Raw genomic sequence first — 16,482 nt, 5'->3', positions numbered from 1 at the left:
CAGACATGATTGAAGCCTGGGTTTTCTTTTAAGTTTATTAGGCCTACTTTTTGTTAATTGTCTTGATTATTTGTTTTTGTAAATACTTGTACAGTTGCCGGATATATAAATTATTCTCATACCAAATAAAAACCCTCACTTTGGCAACACATCCGTCAAGTTCGTCAGCCTGTTAAAAACCTACTGCTGGGTCAACCTTCACACCTGCTCTATACCGTAATTAGGAAGGTGATAATTTATCAAATAATGAGACGTGTAGGGGTTGAGGTAATATACAGCCTTGCTTCTCTCTAGCCCAACATTACTGTAGGTTGCTATATTATTTACACTGACTGTCAACCCAATACCCTGTCATACTAGTGCCACATTGGGACAGTGATGTGCTTTATCTGTCTAGGAAAGATGTCCTCTGTTCACGCTCTGGAAGAGTCTTAAAATGCCAAATTTGTGATTGGGATATGATGGTACACTGGTTCCCCCAGAATATTAATTATAACAGTCCCGACATTGATCCCTGTGGCACTCCATTCATCTATCACATCACATCACCACACCGTAGACCGCGATGTGATATAAGCCTCTTTGATGTGTGAGTAGCCGGCAATCACATATTGCTGACATATCCTCCTCTTGCATAATGTCCTTCTTGAAGGCAGGAAATGAAACCACAGAAGTATGAAACCCTTCTTATTCACGTGTATTACATTTTGATTTCTTCATTTTCCAAGAGTTGTTTTAAGATTTTTGAGATGACACAAGTGGTGCGTTTCATACTGTGTATTAACATTTGCGGATAAATAAATCCTATGTACTGTCAGAACTTACCTGTGACTGTAGAAAATGTGGACTCTGTTTTCCTTATTACATACCACATATTTAGTGTTTGATATGCCCAGTTTTGTAGTACATTTGGTTAGCAACTGCTGTGTTTGCATGCAGATGTCCTCTCGCTGGGTCCAGTCAACAAATTGGTCTGGCCCTGACCCCAGGGCACTCTGAGATTCCTGACATATAGGCTCCGATGTCATCAACTCTCTCGCCTGCTGTCCTCGCCTTCCAACTTCCTTAAAACACTACATTTTAACAGATGTATTGGAACAGGCCAAGCGTGGCTTTTCGTAGATGAGGAAATACTACAGACTTGCCTTTCAGATGAGTGCTTCCAGATGTGTGGGTTCTTAAACATTAGATGCCCGGGGGATTATAGTCATGACAGAAAAGTGGATGACATTATCTCCCAAACAGGGCACCTTTGTTGGTTGAAAAGACAATGTTTAACATGCACATGCCAATGAGTGGATAGTCCAGTTGGCCATTGGCTTGCTCACAATCGCAAATTAGCGCTGACCATTAGTTTTATGATTTGTGGGGATGGGGTCCGGAATTTGTCAACTCCGAATTAATGGTGACTTTATATCAAGTCTCCACTATGTGTCGACAGAACCCCCGCTTTCTCAGCGTAAATTCAGTTGTACTTTTGGATTTATCACTGTTGCCAATGCAGGGTTTGCAGTAGGTTAGAACACAGCACGTGTGACGATTTAGGAATGGGTTGCACCCATTTGATCAAACAAACACATAGGTAGACTACTTTTCTGACAACAAATTATATTCTATTAGACCCATTCTGTATTATGCATTACCTGCAACTAGGGTTGCAAAGGGTCGGAAACTTTCTGGTAAATTTCCAGAATTTTTCCAGAAATGTTGCATGGGAAGTTAATCAAAAATTCATCAAAAAAGTTATTGTATAACAGGAACCTTTTTTGTTGGATACACACAAGGCAATTCTAGGTCTTGTGGCATATTTTGGTTAAACTATCCCCAATTCAATCTAATTTCAACCATCTGCATGCACAGTGCATTCTCCCATCACATGTGCAGTACACTCTTACGTCACATGTACAGCTGATTCTCAAGAACTTGCACACTGAGATGTTATTGAGCCCACACTACTACACTGTCTGAGCCAAGGACTACATGCTTTCTGGTAAGTTTTGATTACAGTACTGGGTGGTTGAATATATTTTATGACATATATGATTTTTTGTTAACTAGTAAATAGTAGCCTACAGCAAAGTGTGTTTGAATCATTTCTAAGTTGTTAACTATTTCTGCTAGTTTGTTTTTGCTACCCATGTGGGTTTTAGCTTGCTTGAGTGTTAATTCACCCGTTTCCATACATGTTTAATTTGAAAACATTTATCTTACAAAGGAGTTGTTTAATCTAACTGTACTAGTTATCTGTACATGGAATTGTATATTTTTTTTAACTCATTTTTGTTCTAATCTTCACAGGAAAATGCCACTGGCACTATCTGATGTGTGGAGAAATTTCACTGTAGCTAATGTAGAAGGAAAAGCTGTGTACATTTGCAAATACTGTGCCAAATGATATGTGAAGAATGCAACAAAGATGCAAAGTCATCTGGCCAAGTGCATAAAGTTCCCACAGCGCTCACAGCAAGCAACCTCTGACAAAAGTCCCTCTACCTTTATTCAAGGTGAAAATGATGAATCAGACATCTCTAGCAACAGCTCATGGTCCACCTGGAATCAGAAGTGTTTTTGGACTCAATGGAGGAACGTAGTCAGGAAAATGCTGATGACTGTTTTGCTCGAGCTGTGTATGCAGCTGGTTCACTTCTGATGCTCAGAGGCAATGGGTATTAGAAGATATTTCTGAATGCTCTTCGCCCAGCATACACCCCTCCAACCAGACATGCTTTATCTACTCATTTGCTGGATGCAGAGTTCAACAGAGTTCAAGTGAAGGTCAAGCACATCATAGGGCGGCAGGGTAGCCTAGTGGTTAGAGCGTTGGACTAAGTTCAAACCCCCGAGCTGACAAGGTACAAATCTGTCGTTCTGCCCCTGAACAGGCAGTTAACCCCCTGTTCCTAGGCCGTCATTGAAAATAAGAATTTGTTCTTAACTGACTTGTCTAGTTAAATAAAGGTCAAATAAAAAAAATAGAGAAAGAGAAAGCAGACTGTGTTGCAATCATCTCTGATGGTCGAATGTTCGTGGGCAAGGAATAATTAACTACATCTCCACCCCTGAACCAGTATTCTACAATAACACAGACACAAGGGACAAGAGACACCAGTCTCTACATTGCTGATGAGCTGAAGGCAGTCATCAATGACCTTGGACCACAGAAGGTATTTGCACTGGTGACAGACAATGCTGCGAACATGAATGCTGCTTGGTCTAAAGTGGAGGAGTCCTACCCTCACATCACACCCATTGGCTGTGCTGCTCATGCATTGAATCTGTTCTTCAAGGACATCATGGCACTGAAAACAATGGATACACTCTACAAGAGAGCCAATGAAATTGTTAGGTATGTGAAGTATCATCAAGACCGTTTGCAAGACCACCAATACATCCTCCCTTCGCACGAAGGCTCGATTCTTCAAGTTACTCCTATTTTAATGAAATTCCTAAGTTCGTTGTTACTATGTGGCAGTGTCGTTTCTCTGTCAACTTTTCAGAAAGCTCCATCAGAGTTTTTCTCCCAACAGTTTTAGCTAGCTAGGCCAGCTAGCCTATTTTTAGCTTGGCTTGTTTACTTATCTAGTGGGAGCGGAGGAAATTGACGAGGAAGCGTGGAGAGTGTTGCACATGCAAATAACATGTATATGAGAACCTACATATGAGAACCAATCAAAAAGGTTCACTCATTCTGTGTTCTCCAATCTTATAACACTTTTTTGAAAAAGTCTCACTGTAAGGTCTCCACCCTCTCTGCCCAGAGTGGGTGAAGATGCGCTTTGTTGGTGGAATTTCACTTCCTTATGTTATAAAATGCAGTAAAGCTTTAATAGCCTGGGATTTTATTTGCTTAAATCACTGAACACAACAGGCTCTTGTTAGAGATAGTCTTTTTTTTTAACCAGGCATCTATTTTCCTTAATGCCAACAGCTGCATTGTTTTTTGTTCATTGTTTAATTCCAGCATTCACTTCCAGCATTTTAATACATTTTTAAATGTCCTGCAGTAATGTGTTATAATTTACGTGTCACATTTCTTTTGTCTTAGTATGCTCAAAGAAATGATATGTTCCAGAATAGTTATTGTCCTCTTTGACTGTGCATTTATTAGCAGTTCTTTCTTTTCGCCACTAGCTGGCAATCTGCTGATTTCTAGGGCTCTGTACTCGTGAAGTTGTTTACTGTTTTTGTGCTTGCCTGTTAGCTAGCAGTTCTCAGCTATTAGCAGCCAATGGCTATCAGTTTCTTACTGGTGATAAAAACGGATTATTGCCATAATTGTTTTGTCATTACTGCATTATTTAATGTAACAATTCAAATATTAAACCTCATAAGCAATTCATGGTAACCTCGTTAACAATGAATTTAGACCTAATGTTTATTTGCTGAAATGTGTGCCGTTGCCCGGCTATTAAAGGGGACAGGTGGCTATTTCAGACATCAATTTGTAGTTTTACGTCAATTTGTAGTTTTACGGTACATTTTACCAAGACAAATATAATGAATTCTGTTCTGAATCAGTGGGGTCTTTCTCTAACATATCATTAACCTTATATCCAAACAGTTGGATTTTGGAACCTAATACATCTGATAATGAGCACCTAGCTCAGTTGACATAGGTTGTTCGTAACAACTTTTGAGGATTTTACATTTTGTGGACGTTGTCTTCAAAGTTGATTCCGCAGGTCACAAAATGCTAAATGAGCATGACACGAGCTGAATTAAATGTAAAAGGATTAATAGAAAGTTTTGTATACGCTCAGTGCTCAGTTTACATTTTACAGAGAGACGCTTGTTTTTATGAGAAATCTTCAAAAAAAGAACAGGAATTTCGAATTAATATGTAAAAGCGCTTACTGAAATATGAAAATACTGTGTGTCATGTCTCAAAATTGATATCCATCTTACCTCTATATTGTTTTATGCCCTGCGGATTCGAGAAGAAAGAGTAATATTTATACACAATTAACGTAATATTTTCCCCATTGGTCAAAAGATGTGTTTTTGATTGTGCACCCTGCTCTGTGTCGTTGTCCACGCAGGGTGCTGGAGTAGTGAAATCATTTTGACCCCTATGTTTTTTAGATTTTTTTCAACAAGTTGTTAAACAAAATCTCTTTCTCTGAGCAATTCTGTTAGTATAAAATAATATAATTTCACCTTTTTATTTTGCGTACAATATAGCTCAGTATTGGAAGGATTTATTTCATAGTCGTTTTTGCTCGTCTTTATCAAGGGTGTCCATAAATATCGGACCCCACTGTACTGTGTGTGAGACCTCAGCCGCTTTCTTACCCAGAGCATGCTGTACGTGACATGGGAGAGTGCCTGAGTCGGTTGCCAGATTGGGTATGAATATTGACGTAAAGCTGTCTCTGCTTCTGTGTCTTGTTCCAGCATCAATAACAAACTGCAGCAACCAGAGGCAGCATCCGGGGTCCTGGAGTACGCCATGAAGCACTTTGGCGAACTGGTAAGTGACTCTTGTCTACAGTCATCTATCTCTACAGTACATGCACTTTAAATTGACACTAGTGTCTCCTTTCCTCACCTCCTCCCTCAAACTGCATCCTTAACAAGAGGATGAGCAGCTTTCAAACAGGTGCTCTACAACATCCTGTGCTCACTTTCCAACACGTAAAGAGGACATCTACTTCCATGGTCAATAGCTTTGTATGCAGGAGTAGACATATTGGGCTTTTTCTCCTCCAGTTAATAGTTTAAAAATATATATCTTTAAAATAAATCACATACCTGATACTATTATTTCTACAATTTCTCCTGAGTCTGCTAAGATGGATTGGTGGAGGTTTTGTTCCAAATTGTAAAATGTATTTATGCACCATACCAAAGTCCCTAACTGTAATATTGACTTAACAGTGAAGTTTTAAGACACTTTTATGACTTTAAACACACTATTTGGTCATGTCCCTGTGGGATCGCTTCACATGCCAAGTGGAAAGCCGGCAACGTGTCACTTTTTCACATTCATGGCGTCTGTATTTATATTAATATTCTCAAGTGGTTTTTATAAACCAAACACTATTCTTTTATGTAACTTTTTTATTTTGTATTTTTTTTGTCTTGTCCAAGGTTAATTTATCTTCATTGCAGGTGATTTTCAGAGGCTCCTCTGTGATGTTAACTGTGATGCGTAGTACTCCCTGCTGTTATTCCTCAAACCGTTTCATGTTCTCCAAAGGGACCAGCTCCAGATATGAAATAACATTTTCTAAATCGAGTACATGCCTTGGGAGCCCTCGCCCTGCTTTTTCCACACACCGGGGTTCGTACGGTCATGAAAATCCTGGAAACGTCATGGCATTTTAAAATGGGGTTTTCCAGGCCTAGAAAAGCTTTGGAAAAGGATAAAATCAGAAAAGTAATGGAAATTGAATGTAATGTATGTTAATTACATTTATTTAGGCACAGCTTTTAAATATTTTCTCAATCAAATAAAAATCAAATAAAAATCAACACATCAGAATGACACTTTAGCTCATCTCGGTTTGCACACATCACCTGCATGTGTGCAAGACAAGTGGGCTGTGGATCAAGGACAGACATTGCAGCAGCAGCTAAGCTGAACTATTATTTCAAAATGCATCAAAACATATTTGGTTATAATGTTGCACTGTTATACATCAAAGGTTGACAACCATCCTCCAGGGGAGCTAATGGGTGTGCAGGCTTATATTCCAGTCCCTCTTTAACAAAACACATTTTAGAAGTTAGCTGCTCAACCGGACCTTGATAAACTGGCTGTGATGTGTTTGAGCAGGGCTTGATCAAAAGCCTGCACACCCAACTGAGGGTTGACCATGTGTTTTATACAGTTGCCTAACGGGTATAGCTACTTTGTGGGGGGGTTAAGTGCCTTGCACTATGTCAGGAGATTGTACATGGGTTCAGAGAGCAGCCTCCCAGTGTCGATACCACGTTACTTACTTTTTGTTATACGTATGTAGAGACGCCGCCAATTGTTGGTCATGGAAATTAGATTAAAACTCATGGAAAAGTAACACACACACACACACACACAGAGAAAGGGCTTCTTTGTTAGACTTCTTGATTGTTTCCCCCTGTGTAGCGTAATTGCACCACGCTATATAATTCTGCCATTTTACATATCCCCCTCATTTGATCAGCCCATTGATATGTGTGTGAGCGCGACCAGTGAATTAAGACACATTTGTTAAGCTCTCCCCCGTTTAAAACTAAGACAGAACAAAATACGTTTGTGGCCCTGAACTTTGTCTACAAGTTCTACACAACCAGGCCGACAGATCCTGTTATAGTACGTGGCGTTGCATTTTATTTCGGGCCTACTTTTAGCTCAGAGTCCGGTTCTATGCCGGAAAGTGTTGCCTGACGAAAGTGCCCTACCGCCTGTCTTTTTCGAGCTGTAGTTATGTTCTCCATAAAACAATTTCTGAAGTAAAAGTTTACAATAAAAGCACCTCGGAGAGCGTTTCCAGGAAACCTTGTTCATTAGGTAAACAGTGAGTAGCGTGTGAGGCATCATACTGCGCCCGGTGGCACCTTCTTTGTTTGGAATCCCAGTCAGGCTTATCACCAGGTCGCCAGAGGTCGAGACAGCTCTGCGCATCACTTCCTCCTGAGGTCACAGACATATACAGTAAGTCAACAGAAAGAGGTCATTTGACAACTCAGATGCCTATGTTGGGAATCTCCACTCATGCGTTCAGTGTCGTAAAGAGGGTGGCTTGATGACTTGTTTTCTATGTATTTTTTTATCTCATCATAAAAGTATTTCTGAAAAAATGCATACATTAGTATACTTTGGAAAGTATATTACATACAGTCAGGTCCACAATTATTGGCACCCTTGATAAAAATGAGCAAAAAATACTGTTTTTAATAAATAATACAAATACGGATCTACATTTTATGCTAAATCTTTCCAAATCCTCTATCCTTTGTCTGTGCTTATTGACTACCTTCTTCAATTCAAACCACAGGGGTTCAAGTCCGAAGACTGATACGGCCATTGCAAAATCTAGATTTTTGTGCTCAATTAACACTAGAAATGCGGAGAGGGACATGTGGACGGACGCAAAACAAATATACATTTTCAATTACTCTGTTATTTTTAAAGTAATTATCCTCCCACTTCCTCAACTTTTCCTGAATAAGTCTATATAACACACTGTCTTTGATAGAATCTTAATATCACAAACAGAATGTGTTTTAAGCAGTTTTAAGCAGTTTTATAAGCAGTTATTTTCCCTACCCCTCATTCACTGCCAGTCATTCACTGGCAGTCAGCCTGCACAGCTGATGATGGCCCATGAAAACGACATCTAAAACTATATCAATACTAATTTCACGCATATAATAATAGTTGGCCTAAAGACAAGATTAGATGACAATATTCTGATGGGTGACAATATCACTTGTTAAATTGTATATGAAGAATCTGATGAACGGCACAGCTTAGAATTGACAGGGTAAGTCACAAGCAGGTAAGACGATTTGATGTCTATATAGTAACAGAAATAGCAGGTTCTGCAGTTTCAAAATCACCTATCCTTGCCAAACAACTCTTAAAGATGAACCCTTCAGCTCTATTTCAATATATAACTTCCCGTGATTCCATGCACTTTCCACATGCACTCGCAACACTCAAAGCACAGTTATATATTTAAACTCATTATATGCCATTCTGTTCTTTTGAAATGCATTTATTTAGTCTCATAATGTTCCTTAAGACCTGCCCCTAACAAATGATTAATTCATTAACTTTGTGATTGTTTATTTAATGGATTTGAACACTTTAACTGTGTTGTTTTGGTGGTTTATAATTTGTACTTATAGCCTACAATTACACAAACTAATAAAAATGCTATTGTGTTCTTTGAAATACATTTTCTTTCGTATTCTAATGTTACTTAAGAAATAAATAAATACAGCCAAATTATTATTTTAGCAAGAGCATATATGAAATGTATTTATGAGATTGTTAAAATGTCCAAAAGACTCGTCATTGGCTCGAAGAGGGGTCCTTCGAGGCCAGGCTTTTCTAGTGTTAACCATTTCTTTGTGTGTTTTGATGTGTAGGGTTGTGTGATTGTCGACACAGTTAGGCCAATATATCATTTTACAGTATTTTTATTAAGAGGCTACTTTTAGCCCCAAGTCCGGTTCTTAGGCCTCCGACTATTTCACACTTGGTTGCCTGCCTAAAGTGCCCAACCATCTGTCTTTTTTGAGCTGTAATTATGTTCTCCATAAAACATTTTCAGAAGTAAAAGCACCTTGGAGAGCGCTTCCAGGAAACCTTGTTTATAAGGTAAACAGTGAGTAGCGTTTATGGGGTGAGCGAAGCAGAAGATTGCGCCCGGTGGCACCTTCTTTGTTTGGCATCCCAGTCAGGCTTATCACCAGGTCGCCAGAGGTCGAGACATGCCTATGGTGGGAATCTCCACTCGTGCGTTCAGTGTCATAAAGAGGGTGGCTTGATGACCACTTGTTTTCCATGTATTTTTTTATCTCATAATTTGGGCAGTAGCGTTTAGTAGAAATAAAAGTAATTCTGAAAAGATCCATACAGTAGTAAACTTTGGAAAGTATAGGACAAGTATAGTATATATAGTCATGTCCATTAATAAAGATGAGCAAAAAGTTATTGTATTGTATTAAATATTGTATTTTATACTAAAAAATAGATTTAGTTAAAGAAGTTTTTTTTTTTTATCTCAGAAAGATAAGGGTCAAAATGATTGGCACCCCTGTTTTCAATACAATCAACATTGGCCATCTGTCTCTGGACTTCATCCCCATTGAAACCTATGGTTTGAATTAAAGGGGTAGTCCATAAGAGCAGATTAAGGATATCAAGGATCTGGAATGAGTCTGTATGGAGGAATGGGGAATTCCTATATTCCTGTATGGAGGAATTGGGAGTTCCTCCCAATGTGTTCTCCAATCTCATAAAACATATACAAAAAGGCTCCATCACGTTATGCTCAGTCACGTTATCCTCGCAATGTGAGGTATTTAAAAACTTAAAAACTTGCTACTAATTGAACAATCACTTTCTCTGAGCAATTGTATTAGTATAAAATAATATAAATTCCCCCTTTTTTTTGTTGCATACCATATATCTCAATATTTGTATAATTGATTTGTTTTTTTTTAGCCTCGTCTTTATCAAGGGTGCCAATAATTTTGGACCTGACTGTCCAGTGTAGGTCTTGCTTTAGCCCTGAGCAAATCGAAATCAGATGCAGTTTTTGTATCTTACCGCAAACGGAACAAAAACAATCATCACATCCTCATGTATGCATTCAGATGGCCATACACTGCAAGCAAGAATCATCTTATAGTATAGTTAGTATAGCGGCTAGATAATTATCAAAAGTCATTCGCACCACCTGGTTGTGTTGTTTAACAGGAAATGCAGTCTATAGAAAAGTGTGTGGTCATACGTACATCTTTGTGGTCATACGATGGAAACGTTGTCAATAAAGTGGTGAATTGGGAGCTTTAACAGTGTTCGTGCCTTCTTGTTCCTGAACAGGAAATCCAGGCCACCTGGTACGAGAAGCTCCACGAGTGGGAGGATGCACTGGTGGCGTACGACAAGAAGATCGACATCAACAAGGATGACCCTGAGCTGATCCTGGGGCGCATGCGCTGCTTGGAGGCCCTGGGCGAATGGTGAGTCGCAACACTTTGGAGTCTGTGTTAGGTCGATAGGGAAGCAAAGCCAGCGCTCTGCTAGGCCAAGTACATCTGATCAACAGCTGCTGACGGACAAACACACAACACACACACACACAGCTGGTGTCGACTCACAAACAGACAAAAACACACATGCATGGAGAAACAGGCAGATACTGGTACTTCTCTACACCTAAAATCATACTTGGAAGGCTATTGTGGAATGTGAATCAGTAATGAGTGTATTATATACGGAACAACAATATAAACTCTATATATATATAGAGCCAGTAGATAATGAGCCAGTAGATAATGGGCTGACTGAGGGGGATAGAGCCAGTAGATAATGGGCTGACTGAGGGGGATAGGGCCAGTAGATAATGGGCTGACTGAGGGGGATAGAGCCAGTAGATAATGAGCCAGTAGATAATGGGCTGACTGAGGGGGATAGAGCCAGTAGATAATGGGCTGACTGAGGGGATAGAGCCAGTAGATAATGGGCTGACTGAGGGGATAGAGCCAGTAGATAATGGGCTGACTGAGGGGGATAGAGCCAGTAGATAATGGGCTGACTGAGGGGATAGAGCCAGTAGATAATGAGCCAGTAGATAATGGGCTGACTGAGGGGATAGAGCCAGTAGATAATGAGCCAGTAGATAATGGGCTGACTGAGGGGGATAGAGCCAGTAGATAATGGGCTGACTGAGGGGGATAGAGCCAGTAGATAATGGGCTGACTGAGGGGGATAGAGCCAGTAGATAATGGGCTGACTGAGGGGGATAGAGCCAGTAGATAATGGGCTGACTGAGGGGGATAGAGCCAGTAGATAATGGGCTGACTGAGGGGATAGAGCCAGTAGATAATGGGCTGACTGAGGGGGGATAGAGCCAGTAGATAATGGGCTGACTGAGGGGATAGAGCCAGTAGATAATGGGCTGACTGAGGGGGATAGAGCCAGTAGATAATGGGCTGACTGAGGGGATAGAGCCAGTAGATAATGGGCTGACTGAGGGGATAGAGCCAGTAGATAATGGGCTGACTGAGGGGATAGAGCCAGTAGATAATGGGCTGACTGAGGGGGATAGAGCCAGTAGCTAATGAGCCAGTAGATAATGGGCTGACTGAGGGGGATAGAGCCAGTAGATAATGGGCTGACTGAGTTTGTAAAGTGGCTGTTCCACTGGATGTCATAAGGTGAAAGCACCAATTTGTAAGTCGCTCTGGATAAGAGCGTCTGCTAAATGACTTAAATGTAATGTAAATGTAAATGTGTTCGGTCTCTCCTCACTGTCAATCAAAGGGGAGTTTTTTGGAGGCTTTTGTGCAGGCCTTAGTGTCTTTCTATCCACTGTTAGGTGTTGTGTTAAATACTATAGGGGGAAAGTCTGGTCTACTCTGGAACTTTAATGCTCTGTCATGATAAAATGTAATCTCAGGTGACATTACAGCTGTCATATCGTGTTACGATTGGAGCGAGTGTTGCTCACCGTCTTGCTCACCTTGCTCACCTATTTCAAAAAGTTGCCTTCAATGAAGTAATAAATAGCCGTTTGAGATGTGTACTCCTGTGAGTATAATGGAGAAGGACAGGGTCTGTGACAGAGAAGATTGGCCGGGAGCAGACCCGTCCCCGACTCTTTGTACTTGCTCATGACCGCTCCTACAGTATGTACTAATGGAATCTGACATTGGGCTTCTTTGATGACTGGGCGTGAAGCGACGGGGGAAAAAGTCAATAGTTTCCTCTAACGAGAGCCTGGTAGTATTACAGGAAAGTGTGCGAGGACAGTCAGTCCAGGCCAGTTCGTGACTGGGCCTGTTGGTTCGGTACACTGAAACCCTCAACCACAACTCCAGGCAGCCAGCTCCAAGATTGAACTCAAGAACGTTCTCTCTTTCTTTCTGTCTGTCTCATGCTCTCTCTTTCTCCCTCTCTTTGTTTCTTGTGCTCTCTCACTCGCTCTCCCCTCCTCCATCCTTCCTTCCTTCCCTCCCTCTCCACAGGTAATTCAACTTCATTTCTGTATAAATGCCTTCAAGGGGCAAAGCCGCTGGGAAGGAAATCACACAATGTTAGAACAGTTTGAAAGAATGTGGACCGTCCCGGAGTTTGTGAAGCTAACCAGACAACGATTAGCTTGTGTAACCGTCTGTGCTGTGCCATCATTGTATACCCCTGATGATATTCTCTTTGTACAAGAACATGATTCAAGTGAGAGAAATGGGAAAACGGACAGAATTACATAACAGTTGACTGTCATTACTTCACATTACTTCAGGATAGCAGTCTGGGGGGAATACATTGTTTCCAGCTAAGGAAAAGAAGCGTATCTACAGTGAGTACACATAAGTGACAGTGCAGCCCTTTGTTCTACAATCCCATGAGCGATGAGTCGGTCCATATGGTTGTATTTAACTTGTCTAATCCAACTTTATTTGTCACATCCACCGAATACAACGAGTGTAGACCTTACCGTGAAATGCTTACTTACAAGCCCTTAACCAAACAGTGCAGTTCAAGAAGAGTCAAGAAAATATTTGTCAAATAAACTAAAGTAAAAAATAATTAAAAGTAACACAGTACAATAACATATACAAGGGGTACCGGTACCGAGTCAATGTGCAGGGGTACAGGTTAGTTGAGGTAATTTGTACGTGTAGGTATGGGCGAAGTGACTATGCATAGATAATAAACAGCGAGTAGCAGCAGAGTACAAAACAAATGGAGGGGGGTCAATGTAAATAGTCCGGTGGCCATTTGATTAATTGTACAGCAGTCTTATTATGGCTTGGGGGTAGAAGCTGTTAAAGAGCCCTTTGGTCCTAGACTTGGCATTCTGGTACTGCTTGCCGTGCGGTAGCAGAGAAAACAGTCTATGACTTGGGTGACTGAAGTCTCTGATGATTTTATTGGTTTTCCTCTGACACCGCCTATTATATAGGTCCTGGATGGCAGGAAGCTTGGCCCCAGTGATGTACTGGGCCGTATGTGCTTCCCTCTGTATCACCTTAAGGTCAGATGCCGAGCAGTTGCTATACCAGGCGGTGATGCAACCGGTCAGGATGCTCTCGATGGTGTGGCTGTAGAACTTTTTGAGGATCTGTGAGCATTAAAGGCATTCAGCTCGTCTGGTTGGCTTGCGTCACTGGGCAGCTCGCATCTGGGTTTCCCTTTGTAGTCCGTAATAGTTTTCAAGCCCTGCCACATCCGATGAGCGTCAGAGCCGGTGTAGTAGAATTAAATTTTAATCAATTTTAATTGATGCTTTGCTTGTTTGATTGATCTTCTGAGGGCATAGCTGGATTTCTTATAAGCGTCTGGATTAGTGTCCCGCTCCCTGAAACCGGCAGCTTTTAGCTCCATGGCTTCTGGTTGGGATATGTACGTACGGTCACTGTGGGGACGACGTCTTCGATGCACTTATTGATGAAGCCGATGACTGAGGTAGTATACTCCTCAATGCCATTGGATGAATCCTGGAACGTATTCCAGTCTGCACTAGCAAAACAGTCCTGTAGAGTAGCGTCCGCGTCATCAGCTCATTCAAAGTAAATAAGTTACCCAAAAGGGCTCCAACCTACTTTTAAGATGATCACAATTGCCTATTCAATGCAAAGCATAGCCTGACTGTCTGTCTCAATACAGTGTTTAGTGTTTATTCCATTTTTTTTTTAAAGGTAAACCCTGAAGAAGGCAATGTTGGTGTATTATCCATCCTTGGGAGTAGAGTGTGCAACGTTCTTTATTTTTCATAAGTTTACTATACCGTTAGTCAGCACCTCTGCAGCTTTTTTGTGTGGGCATCAATTCATGCTTTTTGCTAGTTTTATTCTATTTCCATGTTCCTTTACTGTTTGGCAAGGTTACCACAGACTAAATGAATGTTCAGGCATTTGTGCTCACACTCCGCTCTATACCAAAACAAAGTACCAAGTAATAATGTCTGTCTTCAATTTCCCTCTATTTATGTTTAGATTCATTTCAGGTGGAATTTACCTCCATTGAGTTGAGTGACTGGCTGCTGAGTCATCCGATAGCCGTAGCACTTTCCGATATGCCCTTGACAACGGCGCATTATGCTACGTGAGACACACAGGGCTGTAGCACACTGGGGCTTTGTGGTGTTCTAACCCCCCTATTATTATGCATTATGCTGGGAAACACTTCATATCTACCAGACACAAACCTGTCTGACTCACCCCATCTAATCTGTTGCCACACTCATCCAATGTTCTTCCCCCTGCAAACGTGCGCCTGCGCTGAGGGTTCCACCCATATGGAGCAGGGTGAAGACACGCGGTACTGGTTGTACGTTTTGTCCCGGTTGAGTTCCAATCGAAGAGAACATTTAGTATTAGTTTGTTGACAGTGATATCTGATATGATCAGGACCGTGGTCACAGGCTGGCTGGATCATGTTTACCAGGGAATAAAGAAAGGTAGACTCTGCCAAGTTCTCAGTGAAGCTGAGCATCCATTATTCAGCTCTGTCCCCTTCTCTTCTCATCCCGTGCCAGTCCCGCGGGCTTTTTCTGGTCAATGAACAAATCAAATGGGGTTTGGTGGTGGAAAATGGAAACATTCTAGTGTAAAGATTACATTTCATTTGACACTTAGCCGAGTCTTGTCTTTCAGTGTTTCCCCTATATTAATTTAGTAGCGACGGGCCGCCACTGCTAAATCGTTGCCGCCACTTCCAAAAATATGTAAAAAATAAAATAACCCAAAATCGGTGTAAAATGAATCCACTAAAACCAGATATAAAGTATACAGAAAAGATAATGGAGCTATATCTTTTTTAATAAGATCATCTTTGAGAACGAACAACCACCATATCTAGAATCTAAAATTCCAAAAGTGTTATGGCATTGATTATGTTATACATTATGTTATACATTATATAATACATGGCCTAACTTTTCCTGGAATTGCAGGAAATTTGCTTTAAAACGTCACATTTTCTCTCAGCACCATGACAAAATGTGTACAATGTCAGGAAATTAGCAACATTTTGTGTCTGTCGCCAAGAGGATGGCCTCTAAAATGTTTTGTTACTTAACTTTGCCTAAAGCGTGTTTGCGTGTCTCGTATCAGAGTTCAGTCGCCAAAAATATAGTGGGTCCACAAACAAAAGTATGTAGCAAAGAATTCACTATTTTTTTAAATGATTTTCATTGCACAGGGGCCAGTTGCACCAGCAGTGCTGTGAGGAGTGGACTCTGGTCACTGAGGATACGCAGGCCAAGATGGCAAGGATGGCAGCCGCTGCAGCCTGGGGTCTAGGTAAGAGCTCTCACTCAACCCTGCATCAGCCTTGTTACAAAATGCTTCAAATTACTATAGCAATCATATTGCTTTATGACTACATTAATAATTCAATCCAATAACTATTACAAACCTATTATAAAATGGTTTGACCAAAGCAGACCCATTTTATACATAACGGTGTATGAAGGTACAGATTGTATTTTCCTGTATTTGATATACTGAAGTCACAATAATGTAATTGATGAAATTCAATACAGCTAGCAAATCAATCAATAGTTATATTGTCCCAATTGTGTAGTGAAGTCAGGGTTACAACAATAAAAACAACATTAAAAACAGTGACAACCACACAGCAGATATAAGATGCAGTAAATGGTGAGACCGGTTAGAGTATTGAAATACTAAAGAGCAGTTATTGTGCAAATGACCAGCAACAAATTGACATCATTTAATATGCAGATGCCTGTACATTCAAAAAGCAATTGGTACATAAGAACAGTGGACACATTTCAGAATGCAATGCTGTTTCGC

General features: G+C 40.7%; 1 protein-coding gene across 2 annotated transcripts in view; it reads left to right on the top strand.

Moving 5' to 3' along the window:
* mtor (mechanistic target of rapamycin kinase) overlaps positions 1-16,482 on the top strand; it is a 132,396-nt gene that overhangs the window by 65,940 nt on the left and 49,974 nt on the right. For both annotated transcript variants that reach the window (XM_029664276.2, XM_029664275.2), the window contains exons 29-31: positions 5,395-5,470; positions 10,541-10,680; positions 15,866-15,966. In XM_029664276.2, the coding sequence (XP_029520136.1) occupies positions 5,395-5,470; positions 10,541-10,680; positions 15,866-15,966 (317 nt within the window). The remainder of the gene's footprint in view (positions 1-5,394; positions 5,471-10,540; positions 10,681-15,865; positions 15,967-16,482) is intronic.

This window comes from Oncorhynchus nerka, linkage group LG7 (genome assembly GCF_034236695.1).
Source record: "Oncorhynchus nerka isolate Pitt River linkage group LG7, Oner_Uvic_2.0, whole genome shotgun sequence".
Classification (NCBI taxonomy): domain Eukaryota; kingdom Metazoa; phylum Chordata; class Actinopteri; order Salmoniformes; family Salmonidae; genus Oncorhynchus; species Oncorhynchus nerka.
The sequence above is the reverse complement of the archived record's forward strand: the minus strand, read 5'-3'. Positions and strand labels throughout refer to the sequence as shown.